General features: G+C 37.2%; 1 protein-coding gene across 1 annotated transcript; it reads left to right on the forward strand.

The window, feature by feature from the left end:
• The first annotated feature begins 87 nt into the window (after nucleotides 1–87).
• LOC137295827 (THO complex subunit 7 homolog) lies at nucleotides 88–24,039 on the forward strand. Its single transcript, XM_067827381.1, has 8 exons — nucleotides 88–130; nucleotides 13,191–13,308; nucleotides 17,110–17,237; nucleotides 17,782–17,868; nucleotides 18,587–18,644; nucleotides 21,075–21,141; nucleotides 22,864–22,933; nucleotides 23,859–24,039. The coding sequence occupies exons 1-8, from the start codon at nucleotides 115–117 to the stop codon at nucleotides 23,894–23,896; spliced, it is 582 nt and encodes a 193-aa protein (XP_067683482.1). The 5' UTR covers nucleotides 88–114; the 3' UTR covers nucleotides 23,897–24,039.
• The last annotated feature ends 632 nt before the right edge of the window (nucleotides 24,040–24,671 follow it).

Consider the following 24,671-nt stretch of genomic DNA (forward strand, 5'->3'; position numbering starts at 1 on the left):
GGTTCTAAGAACGTCAATTCAAATAAATATACAGAGTCAGTTAACCATGTTCATGGTAATAAAGAAATTTATTTCTGCTACAAGGGATCGTACTTCCGGTCTGAATTTGTAAACATGGCGGTGACAGATGGTTGGTACACGTGAATATCATGTGTTTTATTGTGCCCTTTAGATTTACAAATTGGCAGTTTTGTTTTTAGCTTTTAATTTTCATTGCTTCATTTCCACATGTGGGTGAATTCTTCATCGAAATTCAATTGAATCACACAATATAAATCGGTGTGGAAAAAAATCAGTTGGTAAACAAGTTTTGGTAAACAAAACTCCACATAGTTTTAGTGTTTTTCTCAAATGGAAATGACAGCATATATATTAAATGTGAATAGAACAATAGAACAACATGAGCTTACCAACATATTGTGTAATGGGCCGGCTAGGCCATTTAGTGGTTGATCAAATTTACATATTAAAATGTATTTATGTATTATTAAACTTTGTATTAATATTAATCCTTTGTCAAATCTAATCCTTATTGCCATGTTTTCATGCCTTGGAGCAACAGGAGAAACAACATCATCCTGATTTTGCAATAAACAAACCCGTGATCAGTGAGCCGTTAGAGCGGCTCTCCAGAACCCAAAAAATAATTAGCGTTTAACTAATGCTCTGTTTATTTAAATAAACTGTTGCACCAGTAACAGGAAAAGGTACTTCGGGAATTCATTCGTCTCAAATAAGAATAGAATCAACTTTCTAAATGTTAACAACACATTGCATACATATACATTTCACCTTTAAAAAGCAACCAAAATCTATTCAAAATCTGCCATATGTTTGGAGAAATAAGTAATTTAAGACCAGCAGCATGTAGTCATGCTCCTTCACGGTAGGCAGTCAGACTTGAAAACAGTGTGATCCAAGGCCATCATGAATTTATAATTAGACCTTCATTTACAGATCCCATGATTGCTCTCGCAGTGGAAAGGGAACATACAAATTTTTGTATGACCTAAATGCTTGTCTGGATACCCTCAACTGAAACCTTTCCAGTAGATTTGCATAATTTGGTTACAGATGTGAAGCATTATCTTGTACTTAAGGATGTAGCTGGTCTACTGGTCATGTGCCAAGAGGTCTTGCAGCATCATTCAGGCAAATTCTTGATGTGGGTGGCAATGTGTTTGCTAAGGCAACTGGAGAACCCTTTCCAAGTTTCCCCCTTGGCCTGCCCAAGCAGGGAAAGGAGGAGGTGTGGTCATACCTTGTCACTACGTGATAAACCACAGCAACAGAGACAGGGCTTTAACGACAATTAAAAGTGCCTTGTTACTTATGACAGAGCGTTCTCTTCCCACAGAGGTCACTCCTGTCATATCTTCGTACGTAATCTCTTTTCTAATGCAGCCATATTTCCTGGTTCTCATAAAATCCCCTGGCTGCCAAAAGTCACGACACGAATTATCTCCCTTCTTTCAGTCCACTCCAGTCATGTGTTGACTTAGACCGTATATGGTGGCCGCCCAGTTACTTGATCAACATGTGGATAGATTTTGATATTTATCCCCTGCAACGCATTTGTATAATGCACCCTGTCCGTGTGTCCGTCCGTCTATCTTTTCCGGAGCAAAACTCTATAACCGTTCAATATTTCTTCACCAGACTTGACACATAGATTGGTCTAATAGTGTACTGGTACCTTTTGATAGCTTTGGAATTGTGAATAAAATATTTTTGGCACTTCCATGGCAAAAAGTTTGACTTTCGGCTGAAATTTGGAGGTAATGTGGGGGATATTGATGACTGTATTTTCTTGTTCATCTTCAACCGAAGAGCAGCAGTAGATATTTTTGTTGATGTCTCACTGAAGACTTTAATGGCTTCCTTGTCCGTTATCATCAAGTGGGGTAGAGAAGTCATTGATCCACCATTGTATGACAGTTTTCTGTTTAGATGAAATCACATTTTGTATTGCGCTTCATGCTGGAGAAGAGATTCTAGTTTTGTTGGATCATACAGAGATTACTATGGCTTTGCAAATGGGCACCTTTGAAACAACTTTACTGATAGCACAACTAAATGGTATTGCAACCACCATTGGCATTAATTGATTGTTTTCATTAGCTTAACTTTCAGTGAATGGTGATGTGATGCTTAAATGTCTCATATTGACTGATTAAGGCATTGAAATTTATGAAAAATGAATTGTTAAGTCTTGATAGATGTAATCTACCAGTTAAAGTTGCATATCAATTCATCAGAAACTGTATGATTAAGTTCTTATGTGCCTGAATTTTGATATGAAGGAGATGAGAACCTTAAACCATGTATATATAAACCCCAAAAGAATATTTTTCAGCTCACGTTCGTTCCTAGAATCCTGATACTGGAATCTGTATGTGTTGTAATGGGGAGCACGTGTTGAAAATATTTTCCTAGATGATGCTGTTATCAACTGTAATGTTTGGTATTCGTTTATCAGACATTGTTATAAATATTGTTCATGCATCTATTCAATTAAACATGTGTTACCATTTGACACAGCCCCTTGTTGTCCCAAATGTGCATCAGTAACCAAACACTGTCTTGTTTTGTCATGTGATGCGGAATACCCAGACATGATTCGCAACTGCTGTAACGGAGCATTTCTTTTGCCATATTTCTTGAGTAAATCAGGATCATGTAGATTGGTGTGAGTGACATTAGACATTGCTGAGACAGAAATTGCCCTTAGGCCTTTGAGACATTTTTTCTCGTCATTGCATGCAGTCATTGTTTTGTTAGTGATCTGGAACTATCTTAGGCATAGTAGTTCAGCCAGCCTTGGTAGGAACAAGCGATAAATAGCAGTAACACTTACTCATCAAGGTGAACGATCCTTGCGCATCACTTTGTAAATGAACATTATTTTGTGTCAGTCATTTTTGGTAAATAATTAACTCATTAGTCTAGCTGAGCTTCACCTTGGTACCTTGAGTTTGATCCTCAGTGAAGCGAAGACTAGAACAGAGATTAAAACGCTCCACTGTGTAGGTTTCTCTATTCAGCATCAAAAGAAAGGTTCACTCTATAAATTACAGTTTTCATATAATTTTCCCATCACCATGGAGTATTTTATAATATTGAGTCACAATATTCATATATTTCTGCAAGTTCATAACATGTTTGTGTTGCATCAAATACTATCAGTCTGTTGTTACCAATTGTGTACAGTACACAGCCCTGTGCATTTAAAAGAACTCATGAATCTGTTGGTAAATGACCAGATGGAGGCCACGTGAATATGTGCAAACACCTAGTTGCAGGTACCGCAACCTGCTTTCCACCAAGCTGTAAGGATGGGACTATTTCATTTTGGTGTGTCCAGTGTGTTTGGTAAATGAATGGTCATCAGTAAACTGACCTGTGAGGATTAGAGCTGGTATTCAGTAACCAGTGATTGTCATGAGAGGGGTCTAATGCGATCAGGTGGTCAGAATCACTGTCTTGGTTCACATTATGTCATCATATCCCAGATAGTCAAATGCAGTTATTCAGTAGTTTGTCTGGTCCAGGCTGAATTATTTACAGACTGTGACCATATACCGGGAATATTGCTGAATGCAGCATTAAACAACAACGGAACTAACATCAGTAAGCTCAAAGAATTGACTTTGCTCTTTTTCTTTGACGATTCATGAAACCCTCAATATGTTCATGTCAAGCAGAGAAAGAAACCATTATTTCTGATTTATTGAAAGGGGTTTAGATGACCTCTGGAAGTAAATTTTTATGGTCACTTAACTTACTCACACCTCAAAATGTATCTGCATTTTTATTCACTGATATATCATGTATAAATCCATGAAAAATACTTTTTCAATCATTTATTCAGTTTACATATACATTTGGTTTCTACGCCATGTGTAACCTTTTACCTTCATATTATGATTACAACACCAGAACACAGTAAAGCTTTATTCTGTGGCACACAATCAGGATTAAATTTGACATATTTAGGATATATTCAAGCACATTTTTACCTTTAAAGGTACAAAGGGGAAAAAAACAATTCCTCTTACAATTTGTAAAAAAATCATGGGTATCTCATCTGAGTTCTATAATTTCCACAACAGCATTATTAATCAATGAACTTGAGGTATGAAGCAATCAATAAAACATGGCACATGTTCCCAGCAGGATGTTGTTTTATGTGGCAAGCTGTATATATCAAACACTCACTAACAAAGTACATCTGCCATCAATAAACTGCATCGTATTTGCTTGTTTGCCATTGATACATCCTTTTGATTAAATCTCTTTTAAAAATTGATCATATATAGGTGGCATGTATTAATTTTTTTTTCAGTTCTGTTTCAATTGCCAGTGGTGGTGACTGACTGGTCAGACTCATATGCTTCATTTAAACCTGTTATCGTATCCCAGTTTCATAAATTGATGCTCATTGTAATTGATCAGTGAAATTTCTGGTTCAAACTCAGTTATTCTTGATAGCAGGGGTAAACAACAAACAAACAATAAGAAATAAAACAATCAAATACTTCCCAAGGATATATATATAGATATATTGTATAGATATTAGCTGTTTTGTCTCATTGCATATGCCAGTTAGGGAGAGTATTGTTTGCAATGTCATTGTTGATTAAACCAGGAATAGACTTCACACATTGTAGTAAGCATGTGGATAATAGAACCTGAATCTTCAGTTAACAGGCAAACACATTGCCCACTTAACCATCTAACCACTTTGAAGTTGTATAATGGGAGGATAGGTTTTCTGGATTGCTACATATACTGGCGTCTCCTATTCTCGCGGTACTTACGAATATCAGCTGTAAAATAATATAAACAGTTCTTTTCATATGTATTCTTGTTGTTTTTAAATGAAGAGATTCCCCCTCGAACATCTGCATCTATCAACTGCTTGATCCATCAAGTGTATTATCTCACTTGAACTCGATGAAAAACATGGTCGTCTGCCGCTGACTTTTCGAGGCGTCTCCTATTCTCGCAGTACAACGAGAAAGTAACGTTATAAGGTGTAGGCATTGCTACATACCGGTAAATTTAAAGCCTCAGTAGGCTGTGCATGTTTATTACCATTCTGGATATACATGTACCTCAACAGAAATAATTTTGGAATAGATTTATGAATCAATTTTCCTTGATACACTTCACTAGGTCTGCACTCTATATAGAAGCTCCAGAGGGGTGATACGATGAAATCTGCCATCACTGGCACTTGTCTAATCCAGTATACTGAGAGAACCTGCATACAATTTTGGTCCATGCATTTTGTAATGATGTTATGTTCGTTAAAACATTGTCTAATCTGCATCTGTCTATTCTGTATTCCGGCATGTCTTTCTGGTCCCAACAAGCACTGTCTAAACCGGCCTGGTATGAGCAATCCAATCAAGGACCCATAATCCAATATATGAATTAATCCTACTGGCGCATTAGGTAATCAGGAACTAGTGATTGCACAGTGAATGAAACACTCTTAAACCATTATGGGTATATGCAGTCCAGTCAACGATCCATGATCCAATATACTAATTATTCCTCCTGGAAATGATTGTCACTGTCTAATCCAGCAGTATATTTTGGTCACTTTGGGTGCTGGTTTAGACAGGTTTCACAGTTCATGATTTGAGCAGGCCAGTGCAAGGTTTGAGTGGGTTTAACTGCCTTCTCGGCCATTAAAGGTTGCATGCAGTGTAAAACACAACTTTGCAGATTCTGATGCTTCTCAGAATGAACTTGCCTAAACAAATCATCAAAAATGCCAATTCAACCTGTAAAGTTGAAAAAAACCCAAGAAAATAGTCCGCAAAATCGGAGTTCAAACAATTCACTAATTTTACCCCAGTGCAGTTTCAGCAGCTATGCTGCGCTCATAACGCATGCGCAGTGAGTAGGTTCACGGAGTCTGTATGCCTGCCTCTAGTATGAGGTCTTGTCTAATCTTGGTAGTGTACATAAACAAGTAAATAATCTACTTGGTACATAAAAAACACATGTTGATTGTGATAAGCAGACACTGTGACAGAAAACTCAATGTCTGGTTTATTGACACCTATATGTCTGCCTTCCTGTATGCTAATGACAATATGCAATGCACAACTTCAATTACTGACCATTTGTAATTTGAAATTACATATGCGCCTTATAAACCATAAACAAAGAGCCAGCTAAGCGTATCGGCAATTGAACCAGTGACCAATGACAAGGCGTCATTACACATGAGTGCACACCAACTGGCCCTGACTGGGTTCAGTATCGCATCTGCTTCGTTTTGAGGGAGGTAATCCCAAGTGAAAATATTGCACTTTGGATTTGAAATTATACATGTATAATTTTGTCTTTTTGTTTTTTTCACAATCACCAATGCATTTTATATATCATGAACAAGTGATAAGTGCATTTGATAATGTTTGATTTTTTGGTTGCATGTGACCTTTAATGTTTGTGTGTGATTACATACATTAAAATGCAGTTATTACAATAGGAGTGATAGTGTAGCCTAGTGGTTAAAGCATTCGCTTGTCACACCGAAGACAGGGTTCGATGTCCTGCATGGCTGTGTGGTTATGATGCCCGTTTCTGGTGTCCCTTGCTGTGATATTGCTGGAATATCATTAAGCATTAAGGCAAAAAGCTGCTGTTACCAGGCTTTGTTAGAGCTTGTATCCTGTTTGTTGATAACAATGGTATTTTCATCTTTTTTTTTGTCTCCCTGACTGTTGCTTTATGGAAATAATTAGCCAGGCAATAAATCATGTCATAAAATGAGTCTCTTCATAATGGCCTTGTTTTAGAACTGCGGTCAGGATTTTCCTCAACCCCTGTCTGAAGTATTACTGACTGTGGATCTATATCATGGTTAAATAAGCATAGTCATGTAATATAACGTGCAGACAATGTCGTTGTTTGTGTTCACAGCGTGCCATTACTCTTTCAGTGGAATATTGCTTGAAATGATGCCATTTAGTGAACCTGAAAGGCAGCATCTGGCAAAACAAAGTCAATTATGTATTTGTGTTGTACAGGTTTCATTGAATTCACTTGTGTGATACAGAATGTACAATAATGTTATCATATTGTGACTGTCATGATAACATTCTCAGAGTCTTCTCCATGGCTAATGTAAATTTTTGTGAATTTTGATTTTGTTTCTAGTATGTATGGCATTTATTTTTTATATGTTAAATGTTCAGCTGATGCTGAAAAATGGAAACAAAATGAATAAATTCTTATTTGTTGTGCAATGCCTTTGTATGTTTTTGGAAGATAAGCACAACAATCAGAGTGAAATATGTTTTTGAAATTCTAATGTTATTTCCAGTACATGTGTTAATGAAGATATTTGTTGATTGGTTAAATGGTCTGCTAAACCTGAAAACTGAAAAATGGAGAGAAACCAGATTCAATTGCATTTGTTTTGCTATGTTTTTCTTTTCAGATGTTTTAATAAAAAAAACCCCACAACTTTCACAGTAGTAATGCTCTTTGAAATATAATGTTAATTCTTGTAAATATGATAAATAGAGACATTTTTTTTAATTTGTTTAATGGTCTGCTTATCCTTAAAACTGAAAATTGGAGAGAAAACATTTCAAACATAAGATTGAAGATTTTTATGGATATGAACTTCTTTATATGAGAACACAACGTTTCGGAGTTAATGCTTACTCCTTCTTCAGGTAACACAACATTTCGGAGTTAATGCTTACTCCTTCATCAGGTAATCTGACTTTCGTGTACTCCTCCATAAGAGGAACTCTTGTTATCTGACATTGGTAGGGACCAGGAAAAAGTGTTGGATGTCAGGGTTGCAGTGGTTTGATTCAATTCATCGAAATCAAATCTGATGACTTGGTTTAGATTTATGATAACTGTTATCGCTATTTTGATTAGATAAATGAATTTCTATTTAAATCATTTCCACACAGCCTGAATGTACTTTTGACTCCAACAGATGTCATATACAACAGGGCTTCCTGGCAGAATGCACTCTCAATAATTCACTCAGCGGATGAGTTTAAGAACAAGGATTATCCCAGGTTAACATTTCCTCATGAAATTTGCAGTACAGATCAGTATATTGATATACGAGCAATGTACTCTATGATTTACGCACATACTCAGTGAATTGAACCATATCCCTTCATGAATAGTTGTTCATGATCATTAGAATCAAAAAGTCATGATTTTTTCTATCTTAAGAATTTGTGTTTTTACTTGAAATAAGGCATTATTTGTGAAAATAAGATGCAAGTAGAAATACAGTATTTTCAAGCCAGGAAGGATAAATACTCTCAAATAAATTTAATTTGGCAGCAAAGCACAGGTCGTTGTCTTTGATAAATTATCACTATGGGGAGGTGGGGTAGCCTTTTGGTAAAAGCTTTTGGTCATCACATCAAAGACCTGGGTTCGATTCCCCACATGAGCACAATGGGTGAAGTCCATTTCTGGTATTCCCCACTGTGATTTTGCTGGAATATTGCTTAGAAGCTATATAAAACCATAATTACTTACTCAAAGAATTTTTCTTACAAGTGTTTTACTGAATATATTGACTAGTAAATCAACTGCTGACTTGTTATTGTATTTCTTACCCAGTGTTTGTCACCTGTATCAAATTTGCTTCATAGTGTTCATTACAGCCTGGGGTGGTGAGTAGTCATCATGTAAAACCCGGGTTTGATGCCCTCCATGGATACACTGGACGAAGCCCTTTTCTTGTGTCCCTCGCTGTGATATTGCTGGAATATTGTTAAAAGCAGCATAAAACCCAACTCACTGACTGACCCACTTACTGACTCACCCACTCACTCAGCACAGCACTGGACAGGACGCATGTGTACATATTTCAAAGATTTGTGCCATGAAAAGATACCTAAGTATTAAACCAGTGTAATAATGTTAAACAAGGTATTAAAAGTCTAGTACTAAACTGTATACCTGAATTTGTGAGGTTTACTGTAGGTCTGGTGCAAAATAAGGGCCTCTGTTAAGTTATATTGATCTCTGCAGTAAGACACATGTAAGCTGGAGCCCTACTAAATGAGATTTAATCTTTATGACTATCATAAGTCACTGTTAAGCATGATGTTTGTAGCTGCTGCTAAATGCTGGTGCAAACAGTGAGTGTTTTTTATAGTTTATATAGCAGTATTGAAGAGTTACATCATGCAAAGCCAGAAATGAGTTTTTGAATATTCATAACCATAAGGGACAGTTCATGATTTATGGCTAAGGATCGTGATGATGATTAAAAGTATGTACAATGTGACACACATACCCCCATCCGATCTAAAATGTAAGTACAAAGTAAGTGACCCCCTGCATGTCATGTACAAAGTCAATGATACCCAGCACTCCTTCACTTTCCAGTATATTTTAAGCATAATTAAAATTGCTGAGCTGACCCCACTAGTACATGTGAACCAAACTGATGACAACTCCCGACCCCGCTTCCCCAATAAAATCATCATCACCCCCAGCCATGAATGAGGAATGGTCCCAAACTATTGTTATGAGACAACACTTTTCATATTCCCTGATAGTTTTTATGCATGGAACAATTTGACCTGTGACTGATGAGGTTTCGTGCAATCTCTCTATTTTCACCCCGAAAACATTTTGTTGGCATGTAATTGTCTAGTTACAACAACTGTGACATTTAGTTTAATAAAATATGTACCGTATATTACCGCAGATAAGCCAAATTTTGAGGACCAAAAAAAGCAGTCTGTAGAACTACTAGAAGGGTGTCTGCTTATCACCTGCCTCACAGTTTACCACGATTACAGCTATAAATGGTCAATAAAATGCATATCGAAGTATACAGTTTTCATTATTTCCAAATATTTTCCTTGTAGTCATTATTAAGTTTCTTACCTACCTATTTACTCACAATAATAAAAAAAAATAATCCTGTCCAGTCACCACTAGCAAAGTGACGGCAATGCAATCAACTGTTACCTGTGACTTCACAAACAGCGATAGCTTCCTGTTGTTTTGTAGCTACGCAAGCAATACACAAGTACTGTTAATAATGGTCACTGTTGTTTTGTTGTTTGCACGAGCGCTTTCAAGAAGTGGGAGATTATTGGAGTAGGGGCATAATTCCTTTTCATTTGTAACATGTCATTATATCCCCCAGCTGAGGTATACATGTCCATTTTTTGCCAACTTAACTTCATTCGGGGCATGAGAAGACGTAGTATAATATTGATTGCTTTGAATAATCTAGGCCAAATATCGGAGATGCTCTTTTTTGACAAATTAATAAACTAGATTGCAAACATAAGTCTTGATATGCTAAGAAATGGTTATTATGAGATAGTGTAACAACAGGATTAGCTTGCATAAAACAATATGAATTTGTTGACACTCTAGTCCTATGACTGATAACAACAAAAAGATGAACGGAGGTTGGTGGTTCGGTTTATCTGTGGAATGTACCATTTTGATACGGATTTTAAGGGTCAAGTTGAGACCGCAGCTTATCTATGAGACCTGCTTTTCTAAGATAATACACTAGGCACATAAAGAAACTGTGCATACAAAAACTCTAAATTTATCAAACCGGTGTAGACACAAGTGACATGTATCCCACATGCATGCACATGCCACATTCTTTGACGTCAGTGATGTGCATGTGCATTCTGGAGAAAGAGAAACAGAGCAAATGAATGCCACACAATACTGCCACTTTGGAAAGATCCACCCCTGCCCTTGCGATCATTAAAAAAATTTAACAGCTATTGAAACACATAGCATGCCAAGGCTAACGTCTGCACAACATCATGAGGCCATTGGGATGGTCCTTGGGGGAATGTCTCAATGACAAGTGGCTGTACATATCCACTGCCACCGGAACACCATTACTGCATTGGTGAAATGCTCTCAGAACACAAACGGCACCATTGATTGGCCACATTCTGGATGTCCATGTGTGACAACCCCAAGACAGAACAGATAAGGGAGACCCATCTTCACCACAGGTTTCAGACTGCAGTGATGACTGCCTGGACCATCCCAGGACTTCATAGTATTCACCCCAACACAGATTGACAACATTTACATCATCATGGGATCAGACCATGACGTCCCGCCATACGACCTATCCTGACACAACGCCATCGACAAGCTCTCTGGTGATGAAATCATGTCCGCAGATCCTTGTTTTGGTGGAGAAATGTTGTTTTCACAGATGAGTCCAGGTTTAACATTTCCCATGGTGATGGATGTCAACGTGCCCATAGATGCATGGGAGAACGTTATGCACAGGCCTGTGTCTTGGAGAGGAATTTCTTCGTTGGTGGTTCCATGATGATTTGGGATGGAATAACAGCATGCCAAAGAACAAGCTACTCCTTTGGTGCTTGTTCAAGGCAACTTAACTTCTGTGGGCTACAGGGGTCAGATTCTTCAACCTGTGGCAATTCCTTTTCTGCAACGTCATGGCCCTGGGTTAACATTCCAACAGGACAATGCCCACCCACATACGGCAAGGATTGCAATGGATTTCTTTCAACACCACAACATTGACTTACTGCCATGGCCTGTGTTATGAGTATGTAGTGAGAATAGCTTATATGTTATGCTATACATATATCTGTAAATATGTTTATAAAATCTGAAGTTAATCTAAAATACTTTAACTACCTGTTCACCATGAAGCTAAGAAGCTCTGCTTACCACTGACCACTTTCCATTGTATGTGAGTAAGCTGGGGTAAGGAAAATACAATAGGATTATGTAACTACAGCTTGGGTTGACTTGGTTAAGCAGGGTAACACAAAGAGGGGTGATCAGTTCCCAGGTCGGGAGTGAAGAGGTTGGCCAGGTCTGCTGTCTTCATTTTGTCAAGTTGAGAGTGCCATGTCGGCATAGTTTATGACAATTATTTGGATTTATGTGATCATATTCAGAGGAAGGAGATGGAACAAAACCTACTGGAACTGTTATGTGCTTAACAAAGTAAGACTTTTAACCATACACTGTGATACTTGTTTTGCCAGCATTAAAACTATTGTTAAAATTGTTGTGTGATCTCTCCACTCGTAACACCTGCAAATTCACCGGATCTCTGCTGTATAGAGTATGTTTGGGACAAGATGGATCCATGTCTACGCCATCTGCCCCATCCACCAGATAACATCCTTGTCCTTCACAGAACTTGAGAGAATCTGGTGTGACATCCCATAAGCCTTCCTTGCACATGTTTCGACAATGTCGATGGTAGACATTCCCATTATTGACCTTGTGACATGGTCGTTTGACCCCTGTCCCGCTTGTGGACTTGTGACTTGTGATTGACTTTTCAACTGAAATTCTCCCAACTTGTTATGGTCTCATGATCCCTCCATTAAAGTGTACATCTATCTTTGACATTGTTATCGTACTTATCATCTAGGATAATATTTTGACAATGCATAGTTTCTTTATGTGGCTAGTATATATGGTATGTCTTGGTATGGAAACATCAAATTATAGTCTAGACAGTAGGTTTCTTATTGTTGTTGATTCATGAAGGTCCAGAGTAGAATAGGCCTTCAGCAACCTATGCTTGCCACAAACAGCGACTATGCTTGTCATAAGAGGCGACTAACAGGATCGGGTGGTCAGGCCCAATGACTTGGTTGACACATGTCATCGGTTCCCAAATGCCCAGATCGATGCTCATGTTGTTGATCACTGGATTGTCTTGTCCAGACTTGATTATTTACAGACCCCGCTGCCATATAAGTATTGTTATTGTCAGAAGTCAAAACAACTTATGCAGATTCATGACTCATAAAACTGCAGTGTAAACAACATTACTGTGTGTTTGCCTGAAAAGGAAGTATCCTCAATCGTCCTGATCATTATATCAATCGGTGCTTGTTTCATTTTACACAATGTTATCAATTATTAACTGACTATTGACCTATTTCAATAGTGATTTACAATGCCTTTACCAATATTCTTTGCTCATCATGCTGAAGATCAGGGCATTATTCCCCACGTGGGTAAAACGTGTGAAGTCCATTTCTGGTGTCAGCACTTTGATATTGCTAAAAGCAGAGTAAAACTGAAAATTGAACCCAGATCTTTATCCACAGGTCATTTATCCACAGGTGCTTTATCCACAAGTTGTTCATGGTACCATGATGCTCTGTTTTGCCTGGTTTCAGATGATATCATTAAACGCCGCTTGCTGATTGAAGGAGAGGGTGGAAATGATGACAAGAGATTAAACAACCTTCTGAAACAGTTCATCCGCTGGTGCAATTCCCCCGATGATGAAGAGAGGTAGGTTGCCATGACAAAATACAACCATTCTTGTTCATTCCAGGTTTAATGATAGCTGTTGTTAGGTATCATCCTAATGGTAGATAGTGTTGTGACGATTCATCGATAAGCATAGATACATTAATTCCTGCACCACTGATACACTGAATCGATACAAAGTTTTACATTGTTGTATATCCCGATACGATACTTCATAAGGGCCACAATACATCAATGTTTCACTTTGAACATTGCCAAATCGCGACATCTGTCAAGAAACACTTGACTTGACTTGAAAGTTTTTTGTTATGATTAAAATATGTGTTCGTTTATTTTCCCTTCTTAAGTAAACATTTCCTTGGACATTCTTGTATCAAGAACTGTGTCAGACATAGCGCTCACATGTTATCAACATTCTTATGCTTAATTATCTCATTTCCAAATGAACATTGAACAGTGATTGCAAATTTGATGAAATACTTTAAAACTGTTGTTACTGTTAAGTATAATTCATATTTACTTGAAATTACCAAGTTTGTGTATGCAAGCTGTATTTATAAAAGATTGAACACACACATGCATTGAAAATAAAAACTGAAAGTATATGAAGCACTGCTCACAACTCCTTTTGTCAGTCAAAATCATGGACGGTCATGTTTTGTTCATCGAAACTCTTGCAGCTTACATGCACAATACTATGGCAATATATCTTGTTCTGATTAAAATTTTAGTGTCGTGATGTATCATATTGCAGATTGTATGCCAATACCAGCACTAGTGTTGAGTGATTGATTGAATAATCACGGCATTATTAGTCAGTTAGTTAAAACCTGCTCTCCAATAGCTGGACTTTTGCTTATGTGCAAAGACATATTCAAGAACACCAAGAAGCAAACAGACCAGAAACAGATCACCAACACAAGTATTGACTGAAGCATTGATTCAAAACATCTTGAAAATTCGGGGTGATTACTACTGTAAACAGCCAAATTTTCGCAACCATTTAATTTTTGTGAACTTCGCGTCAGACTTCTTGACGCGAAAATAAAACATGCGATAATATAGATATATCATTCACTTTATTCAGATAAGTCAACAACATAAAAACAATACAAGTGTACACTGCTCATTCACGTGTCACCGCTGGGCTAATCTGAATTAACACTTGTCACTTACTGATCCTTGGACAGCTTGTCCAGACATTTCACTCTCCACCGTGCATGTAGAGGCTTCATAACACTGATTTGCGAGTCTATTGTTTCATTGATGTTTGTCTTGCAATTGGCGGCTACCTTCTGTGCATACCACTTTGTAAATCTACATAAGCAGTCACATCACGTCAGAAGAGATCATTTTATCTTCATTGCTCTAACACCCGGTTAAAGAGAACTAGGTTTGATATCAATTACATTTGTTTTTAAATCACTACGCAAATCTGTTATAACAACTCAATGATCACGCACCTGGGTGTTGTGTTAAAACATTCAGAAATGCCCTCTGTTACAAGATCACATTTTTGTCACGTGACCGGTTTTTTTTTTTCAATATTCTGCTTGAAAACCGTAGTCATGTAAAATACCCTTTCGACCTATATCTCAGGTATTTATACTGTATTGCATTTGTCAATATATTTGTCAACTAGCGCCTCACAAAAATAAGAAGGCGTGAAAAGGTTTAGTGACCGTCACTCGCGAAAATTTAAAGGCGCGGAAATAAGACAGTTTGCAGTATTTGCCAAAATGACAAATTCATACAGAATTCCTGTATGCTTGTTGTAAGTTTTAGAGGCTTAAAACTGTCACACTTTGAAAATCAGCAATAAACCTGCATGTAGTAAAGCAAAATAGGAGTTGCCATTGGCAGGTTATAACTTTCTGTTCCTATATATTATTGCACACTTTGTCTTAGAACTGGTTCCTGGCAACCAACCAGTCTTGATGAAAAGAAATCAAGGAATGAAATGATTCTGTCAGTTTTGGTGACTTTTAATTGCAAGTCACTATATCCCAACAAAGTCTAGTCTAGTCTAGTCTAGTCTAGTCTAGTCTAGTCTAGTCTAGTCTAGTCTAGTCTAGTCTAGTCTAGTCTAGTCTAGTCTAGTCTAGTCTAGTCTAGTCTAGTCTAGTCACTGGCGTGTCAGGTCCAGACTCTATAACTGAAAGGCAGCTGTCCGTTAGTTTGAATGTGGCTGTGGTGATCAACAACAGAAATGAAACCGAAATCTGTACAAGGTGATGTGGTGACAGAAGCAGACATACAATCACCCTGATCACCTTGCTTTCTAAAGTCCAGGCTGATCACTGTTATTCTCAACTGTTATTAAGGAGTACATGAACAGGTGTGATACATTATGATTCACTGAACAATTCAATACTCTTGGTACTGTTCCATAGAAATTGACTTTGAAGATTTTCTATAATGTGTGTACAGGTATTGATGTGGTTTGATTGTACTTCAAGATACATGCTCATACCTCATGCAAGATTTAAACAGGCTGCTTCTGCAATTTAGTCTCCTTTTCGTTTGTTGCTCCCTTTCTATTTGTCTCAAATTTTATCAGTTCTGACCTGTATCTGTGTGTGTTTTCATGTCTGCATTGTAATGGCAGAAGATACTATACAATCTGGGATTCAACCAGTACACACAATGCACTTTCTAAAGTTTGATCCATGAGTTTTGCTAAGGAATTTCTTCTAGCTGTGAAGGGTTGTGTTCTTTTGATATACCAGAAACTTGTAAATAAGTGGACCTGTGAACATTTGTCTAGAATAGGCCTTCAGCAACCCATGCTTGCCACAAAAGGTAACTTGTCATAAGCGATGACTAATGCGATTGGGTAGTCAGACGGTGTCCTTCTTGTCTAGCCCAAAATTTATGTGGCGAAAATGCTGTTTTCACCTTTGCTGAGACTGCTTCCTATTCAGTACATGTGGACTTAAAAATTATTGTTTAAAGGCTAAAAGTATAGGGGTCTGAAGTGTAGTTTCAGATAACAAACTGAAACAAACTATATCAGTCTGTATAGAAGTTTGTGTTTATCTATCATGACTAATGCTGGAGCCCAAAAGATATAACCGTTCCCACATAGCCCAACATGTTTGTTTATACAACAATGTAGTCACAGCCAGTTCTGTGGGGTAAAATTAAACTCACTGTAAATAAAGGTCCGTTTCCTTATTTATCCGATTGCCTTGTCCAGTCTTCCTTTTTTTCAGGCTTGGATATTGCTTACTGCAACTTTACACTGAGTAACACTTCTGTAGAGATTGCCTGATGGTTTTATTTCAGCATAATCTGATGCCAACAGTAGGTCGATTTGATATATCTGAGGCTTCATTTGACAGTGGGTCAAAGTTCAGCATATGTATTTGACAATGTCTGATGAATTTGGTGTTAGACAATTGTGGCTCTGGATAATGAGTATGTGCAGATACATATATGCAGGGTGTCTTTGTATGGTTGTCCGTAGCAACTGACACCAAATCAGGTATTTAGTTGGTTTGTAAAATATTACGTCATACAAGCAAATTATATGCAAGTATATGTGCATTGTGTGCTTCTCGGTGATGTTATATACTCACATTGTGTAATTTACAGTCAAATCTTGTTAATCCGACATTGTCCGTTGCACAGCAAATTGTTGGATTGATGAGGACGTTGAATTAAATAAATGAGACGTTGCATTTATTCAATTTGTTACCAACAAATGTGTCAGATAAAGCTGATTGTCAGATTTCGGACTAACGAGACTTAACTGTATATAGGTATTCTGTACTCTTCGATGGTATTGTTTAGTTTCTAGTGATATTGTGTACCTTTCAGTGGCATTGTGTATCAGCGCATTATGTCCATGTTGGCCCAGTGTGAGTTCACAATGGAGAAGTCTCTGTTGGTGTACGAGATGAACCTTCGGGAGCAGGAACACTACGACCAGCTCAGTCAGGACATTGGTGAGTACACGATCTCTGGATGAAAACCACCTTCCCATCTTCAGCACCAGCCAACCAATTGTGGACTTAATGTTTTCACTTCTGAAGCATTTTTGATTAACACTGGGTTTTATGACACATACTTTTTGAGAATTATTTTTGTCTTTGGGAATTAGGTAAAGCTTTAGCAATCTACAACATTAATTTTCTTATCTGTTGATTAGGATCTGCAGTACTGCAGATGTTTTGAAGTAATATTCTCTCACTTTGAAGCTCACAAAAGTTGCCTCAGGATCTTTTCTTGTTATAAATTTGTGAAAGTATCAGTAATTGTAAGTTGCTAATAGCAACCCTTTGATGAAGGCATACCTACTTCTGAGGGTGATAAATTATCACTCATAGGCAAGGTGCCTATGGTGAGCACCATTCCTTTTGTCCTCAATGTTTATTATGTGATCATCGAAATCAAATGAAAGTGAAATGTGCACCCCCCTTTCTGAAGAGTGTGCACCCCTTTTTTTCAAAAGCTTTAGCTTGAAGCCTAACTCACCTATATATATTCCAGAAAAAAAGATAAAGTCAGCCACAGCTCAGATTGCTGAGTGTAAGACAGAGCTGCAACAGGCCAAGAGAATACGCAAGAACAGACAAGGTGAGATAACTCTGCTACTGTAAATACAACAGACAAGGTGAGATAACTGCTATAGGATATACAATGGTCAAGGTGAGATAACTCTACTACAGTATATACAATGATCAAGGTAAGATAACTCTGCTACTGTATATACCATAAACAAGGTGAGATGACTTTGCTACTGTATATACAATGGACAAGGTTCAATAACTCTGCTATAGGACATACACTGGTCAAGGTTAGATAATTCTGCTACAGGATATACGATAAACAAGGTGAAATAACTCTGCAGTAAGAGTAGGAACTCTTTTGAAAAATCTATTACAGAAATGGCAAGATAACTCTGTTGAAGGATTTAGAACAGAAATGGTAAGATAACTCTGCTGAAGGACCAAGAACAGAAATGGCAATATAGACAAGAATCAGGATGAGTTTTTGACTGGGAATCCAACAATCAATATTACACTCTGCACTGAATCACATTATCCGCTGTCTTACACCATGTTGATTTGTTTCATGCCTTGATTAAGTTTGAAGGGATAAAGTAAGGAGTTTTGACTGAAAATGCATGTTGGTTTTAAGTGATTTTAACAGTTACTAAGTTTTAAGAAATTGACTAGAGGATGCCTCAGTTGTGCAAGTGGTAGCAAACACCTTAAACTTAATGTAGTGTTCAGTTTGGGAACTTGTATCCACAATCCATGTCTGTCACTCGCACTGTGTTCTTTTGTTTTAGAGTATGACTCCTTGGCCAAAGTTATACAGAAGCATCCAGACAGACAGGACACCACGAGGTAAGCTGGCCATTTATACATTCATCAGTGAACTGGCCTCTCACCTTGGACTGAGACACATGGAACTGAATGTCATTGCTCAGCATACCCAGACGTCTTAGGAACATCTAACATCTTGATGTTAAAAACAGAAAATATGTAAACTAAGCAAATGGAAAATGTGTAAACCGGGCTTACAATGTAATCCAGTTGTTCCACTGACTGCTTGTCCTGTGTGTTTATGAACTCCCTGAACAAAACAACGGTTTGAAAGGAGAACAGTGGCTTGGACCTCAGTTTTAAAACACTTTAAAACAAGGCTCTTGATGATACCTTTCCTGGCACTGTTGTTTGTTGGTTGCTTTGACCTTCTTATTGGGGGAAGGCATCAGGTTTTTTACAACACCTGAAAAGATTTCTCGGAATATTCTTGAAAAAAACTGATTATGCTTTGGACTGTATGCAAAAAAAATGGTATTCTCTGAAAATTCTTCCAGCAAGATGTGTTGCTTTAAACTATATTCAGACCCATAGTTTTAATGAAAAAACGATATCTGGTTCTGCAGCTGTTGCTGAAATCTCTCTGATCTTACCACCAACAGAATATCAAAGTGGTGGTTTCTTAGGGACTGACATTAAAGGTCATGGATGTTGTGAGATTTTAGTGTCTTCCACCGTGATTCTGGATGAGGAAGCTACTCTCGCTTTGCCACTACATGCACTGAATATGTAACAAGGCAACTTCAAAAGACTTCCTAAGCCACTTGGGAGATTTTATGACATTTTTATTTAGTAGTCTCCATGTCAAGAATTTTCCCCTTCTTGACCTACTTTTGTTTTTTTATTTTTTAAGATAATGTTCCCACTGCTTTTGTCAGCAGTTGTTATATCAAAGATGAAACCCTTTCATCTTTTTTTTACAATGTGAAAAACGTCTCATTTGAAAAATTTACTTGCATGGGATGTGGATGTCTTGTTTAATTAGGGTTTAAAAGGACTCTGATCTGTGATAATTTATGAGTAATTCTCCATGAGGGATTTTGCCTTTGTTATGAATTTTCTGGGGGAATCTTGTTTGACACTCAAGAAATCTGGATTAGTTTGTTCTGTGCGAACCATGACTACTTGGTTTGCAGTAGAAGGGCATATTGTCACATTTTAAACACGCTTTTGGTTTGAATTAGTAAGAAAATGTAGTTCTCTTTTTGGTTACACTGGAAATGGTATTTTGCACTGTTAAAGTTTAACCTATTTTGATTTTTGACACAAACTAGGGATTTACCTAAGCTTTGCTTACTACATATATGTAATATGTATTAATATTATATGCAATATGTCTTGAAGAAAGTTTCTGTTGAGCAGTTTACAAAACAACTAAATATTTCAGATATTTCATAGTGACACTGTACTCCAAACATTTTGAACAGGTGAAGATCTGGGTTAGAATTGTCTTCAGTGACCCATGCTTGTCGTAAGACACGATTTCCATGACGATTTGGGTTGGCATTGGTCTTCATTGACCCAAGCTTGTTGCAAGAGCCGGCTGACATGATTGTGTGATCATGCACGGTGACTTGGTTGACACATCATCATGTCCCAGTTGTTGCGGTTAAGAATTTGCCATGACAAACAATGTAAGGAATCCCCTGTGAACCAGCAAAACAGAACAAAGACAAGTCTAAAACATTCAAATTTTGTATTAGTATGCAATGAGAGCAAAGTATACAAAGTCACAAGTCAATTTCACAATACCGATTCAAATACAATACAAGTGAGACAAAATGTAAGGGTCACAAAAAATATAATATAGCAAACTCACCAGTCTTAGTGCGAGAGATAAACAGTCATGCAGAATGTAACACAGTGATCAGTCTGACAGCGGTTAATGTAGATCAAACGTTGGCAGCGATTTATGATGCTACCCCAGTGATGTGTCCCAGTCTCAATACAGCAACTAGCCTTTATATATATACTCAGTAATTTCCCGAAAGTTCAGGCACATATGACCATTGCAAACCATGTAGAAATTTCTGGCAGTCTCCCAGAAGTAACAAATAGAAAACCAAGGGCAGATAATTTCCAGACAGCCTGCTACCAAAATCTTAAAAATGCTTATCGTCTGTTATACGAAATGTGACCCATCATAATTATTATTTAAAACACTAAACTTTGTGACCCAAAAATAATTATTACTTAATTAATAACAAAACTATACTGGAAGTACACACTCGTAACAGTTGTGTAGACCAATTGTCTGTTCAATTATTTACAGACCATATAGCAAGAATATTGCTCAGTGCAGTGTTGTAACTACAGACAGACCAATTGAGACCTGCAAAAGTGTTGTTTTTGTTTTTTTTAAAATTTGCTTGCTAAGGACACTGAGTCTTAAACTAAATTAATGATGTATTCCAGTATATTGTATATTGGTAAGAGGATTATGTTTTACAGACAACTTCAGAGTTTGGACAAAGAGCTGACTTCACAGACAGAGACCAAACAGAAACTGGAAGAAAAGGTAGGAGTTATCTCCCATTGATTTCTTGATTTAGAAAAAGTGAAATAATGATCACATATTTCACTTGAAGTTATTATGTGCCATGCTATCATGTTCCATGATACTGGTATCCCAAATGTTCGGCCAGACCAAACTCAGACATTCAAAATTCCACCTGATTGCATAACATATATCAGTTGCAGTTTGGTTGATGTTTGATATTTTGGGCTTGTTGTGCATGATATTGTTGGAATACAGTCGAACCCTGTTTACTCAGACCCCACATATCCAGAAAACCTGCCTTCTGGGCGATTTTTATGTGAAACAAAACTTATGCTCATTAATTGTACTTGCTTAACCCGACCCGACGCTTTCTGACCTGGACGGCAAATTTTCAAACCATTCCCATAGATTTCCATTGAAAAATTATCCAGTTATTCGGACGGAGAGATCTGTGCAACATGCATGTGTATGTGTCACATCAGTACCGTTTACTGCCCGACTTTGTGATTTCAATCTTAATCCATCGGAAGGCATTTGATGTGAATTGATTAATTAACCATCAAAACACTAGGCATGCGTGTCACTCGGGTTGTTCATTAGGATTTGGTGGGTGTGAGAACATGTCATCACTAATGAAACAGCATGTTAAGTAGACTTAAGGTAAACTACACTGTAATTGTACTGTATATATTGAGTGAATCAACCCCTACTATCTGTTGCGATGCAAGTTAAAAATAGCCTGCCACATGATCATGTCATGTGATCCAGTCTGGAAGTTTACTTTCTGCAGTAAGCATAATTTCGACGTGATGGCGTATATTTTGAGGGCATTAAAAATTAAAAAAATAATATACATTTGGCAAAATAGATACCTTTTGTCATCGTTTTATTTTTTTCATCGAAATTACCACCTGAAGCTCCACACGCTGCATGATTACGTCCTAGACAACCTGACAAATGGTATCCTGCGTTTCGCCTTCCATGTATTATCTGTACACTTATATGTTAATGATGATTTACTGTTATTATTAAATAGTTTGATTTCACTTAATTTTCAAGTTTTACTTGTTTGATCCAGTTAACCAGACGTCTCGCTATCTGGACCAAAATGTCCGGATAAATGGGATTCGACTGTATTGCAGGCATGCATGCCTTCACTTACTCACTCACTTAGCCTATGTAAGGCCATGTATTTTATGTTTTATTGTCTACAGATTATATTATATGGTTGGTAGGTATGAAACAAAATGTAGAAATATTTCAGATGAATTTGACAGGCATTTCATTAAATTATTCAAAAGTTGTACACAGTGTTGATTTGTCTCATTATTTAGGCATATGTAACCCTTTTTTACTGTTTTCCCAATTGTATGGTATTTTTTTGTGGTCAGTATGCAAATTTGCATATAGCAGAATCAAAACCATGAATTAAAAATATTATTCCTCTGTTACCTCTGCCAGTAGGTTTTGCCTATACACCTTCCCTATTTTGACTTGTTCCTATTCGAATGATTGTGGGAGTTGAAACTGGCCGGGCTGGCTGAACCAGGAAAACATAAATAAGTAACATACTGGCAAACAAGGATAATTTGGACTGATGCAGAGAACACATTTAAGAGGAGTAGGCAGTGCACAGCACCAAGGAAATCCATTTGGTTTGTGAAAGGTAGTGCAGATGTAGTCTAGTGTACACATGCAGTAAAGATATTCATAATAATATTGTTACTCCGATGTTTTCAGTTGGAGTTGAGAAGAAAACAGTTCCTAGTGCTGATTACAGCAATTCATGAGCTGCAGAGAATACTTGATGGTGAGAGTTGTACACAAACATTGTCTGCACCTGCAAAATACACACTTGCCTGTTTACCTGTAGCTAAAAACAATCGAGTTCACCTAGTAAATCTCCACATGTACTCCACCCGATTTACTAAATAATTTTTTTGGGTCATTTTGTAAATATGTCATGCTGTCTGACTTGTTAAGAATAATAGACTTTTAAATCATGTAGTATTGTGTTCAGAAAAAAATGCTCATCATATTATAGTGTGCTTGCAGACATAACAATGAATTCCACATTAAACAAAAAGTAAACGAAATAAAGTGAAATTGAGATTGCAAATCCTCATATTTTTACTTTGTCCATTGAAAATTGGTTGAAACTTTCATGATTAGTTAAACAACTTTTATCCTAAGTTCAATAAGATTCTGAAAAATTAATGTTCAATTGGCTAGGTGAAAATATGAGGATTTGCAGTCTTAATTTCACTTCATTAGCTTTGCCTTTTTGTTAAGAGTGAAATACATTGGTACTTTTTCACTGCAATCAGACTATGGCTGTTTAATGATGAAGCCTGTGTCATGCTGAGAAATATCTTATTCTCATCAATTTTTGTAATATTCTGCTTAGTTTCTCCATTCAGATTTCAGGCCAGTGAATTATTTTGTGGGCTAGCAACATTTAGGCAAAATTTAGAAATGATTTTGCACACTGATTGGTGGGTAAATAAATCTTATGATCAGACTTAGTGACTTGGTTGATGGAGTGTATTCATATCATGGCATCGCAGATCATTGCTCATAATATTAATCACGGGATTGCACACTCTGAATTTGATTGTTTTCATACATCCTGCAGTGATTCAGGTGGACTACTGCTTAGTACATGGGTAGACGACAAGGAAACAGGTGTCTCTCTGTTTGATGTGTCCATTTACACTATGTGGTCTGTGTTTCAGAGGATGAAAAGGCAGAGGAAGCGATGGAGACTGGATAGAATGGATCAAACATTGTCGTCATCTCAACATGTCATTATGTAGTTCCCCTGCCATTGTAAGCAGGAGCGCATTCCGATTTTAACATACATTTTGGAAATATCATTGTTCCACCTTAGTAATAAAGATGTCACATTTTTCATCATTCTCCTCTCTTTGTTGTGCTTTAGCAGACTGTCAGTTTGCAGTTGCTATCATGGAAAAAGGTCAGTTGAAAGAGCAAAATAGCACGGTCATCAAAATGCAGCCCATGTGACTTCTATCAATGGTGGATCCCAATCCAATTATATGAAATTTTGCAGGGCTTGATTTAGTGCTTTGTTACTTCCATTAGTGCAACACAATATTACAAAGTTCCACCTAGTTATTATTCAAACGTGCTCACATTGTGAGTCAATTTATGAGAAATCAGTCAACAATAAATCTAAGATAAGTGTGTCAGCTCATTTTGCTTCTAAACTTTGAATAGGTATGGCACTCAATCATTGCTATTTATAGACACCTCCCTGTTATGAGAGCACTTGTAAACAGGAATCAGCTGTGTCTCACTGTATTGCTATGATTTCATGGGTACTGCATCACGGATTTATTTTTTTGTGCACCAAAACCTTTCATGTTTTAACACTACTTTGCAACTGGAATTTCGCAGGTGGAACTAGGTATCTATCATAAGTTGCACCTGGTGCAAGTACGTTAACATCTCTTAAATCAAGCCCTGTTTTAGCACTCTTGGAGTGTATTCATATCATGACATCGCACATTGCTCATAATATTTGC

The sequence above is a fragment of the Haliotis asinina genome, chromosome 9 (genome assembly GCF_037392515.1).
Source record: "Haliotis asinina isolate JCU_RB_2024 chromosome 9, JCU_Hal_asi_v2, whole genome shotgun sequence".
NCBI classification, from domain to species: Eukaryota; Metazoa; Mollusca; class Gastropoda; order Lepetellida; family Haliotidae; genus Haliotis; species Haliotis asinina.

Excerpts from the sequence above, each read along its gene's own strand:
- LOC137295827 (XM_067827381.1), top strand. Across the intron at positions 17,238-17,781 it reads CCAGCTCAGTCAGGACATTG|AAAAAAAGATAAAGTCAGCC; the intron begins GTGAGTACACGA and ends TATATATTCCAG. Across the intron at positions 22,934-23,858 it reads GCTGCAGAGAATACTTGATG|AGGATGAAAAGGCAGAGGAA; the intron begins GTGAGAGTTGTA and ends TCTGTGTTTCAG.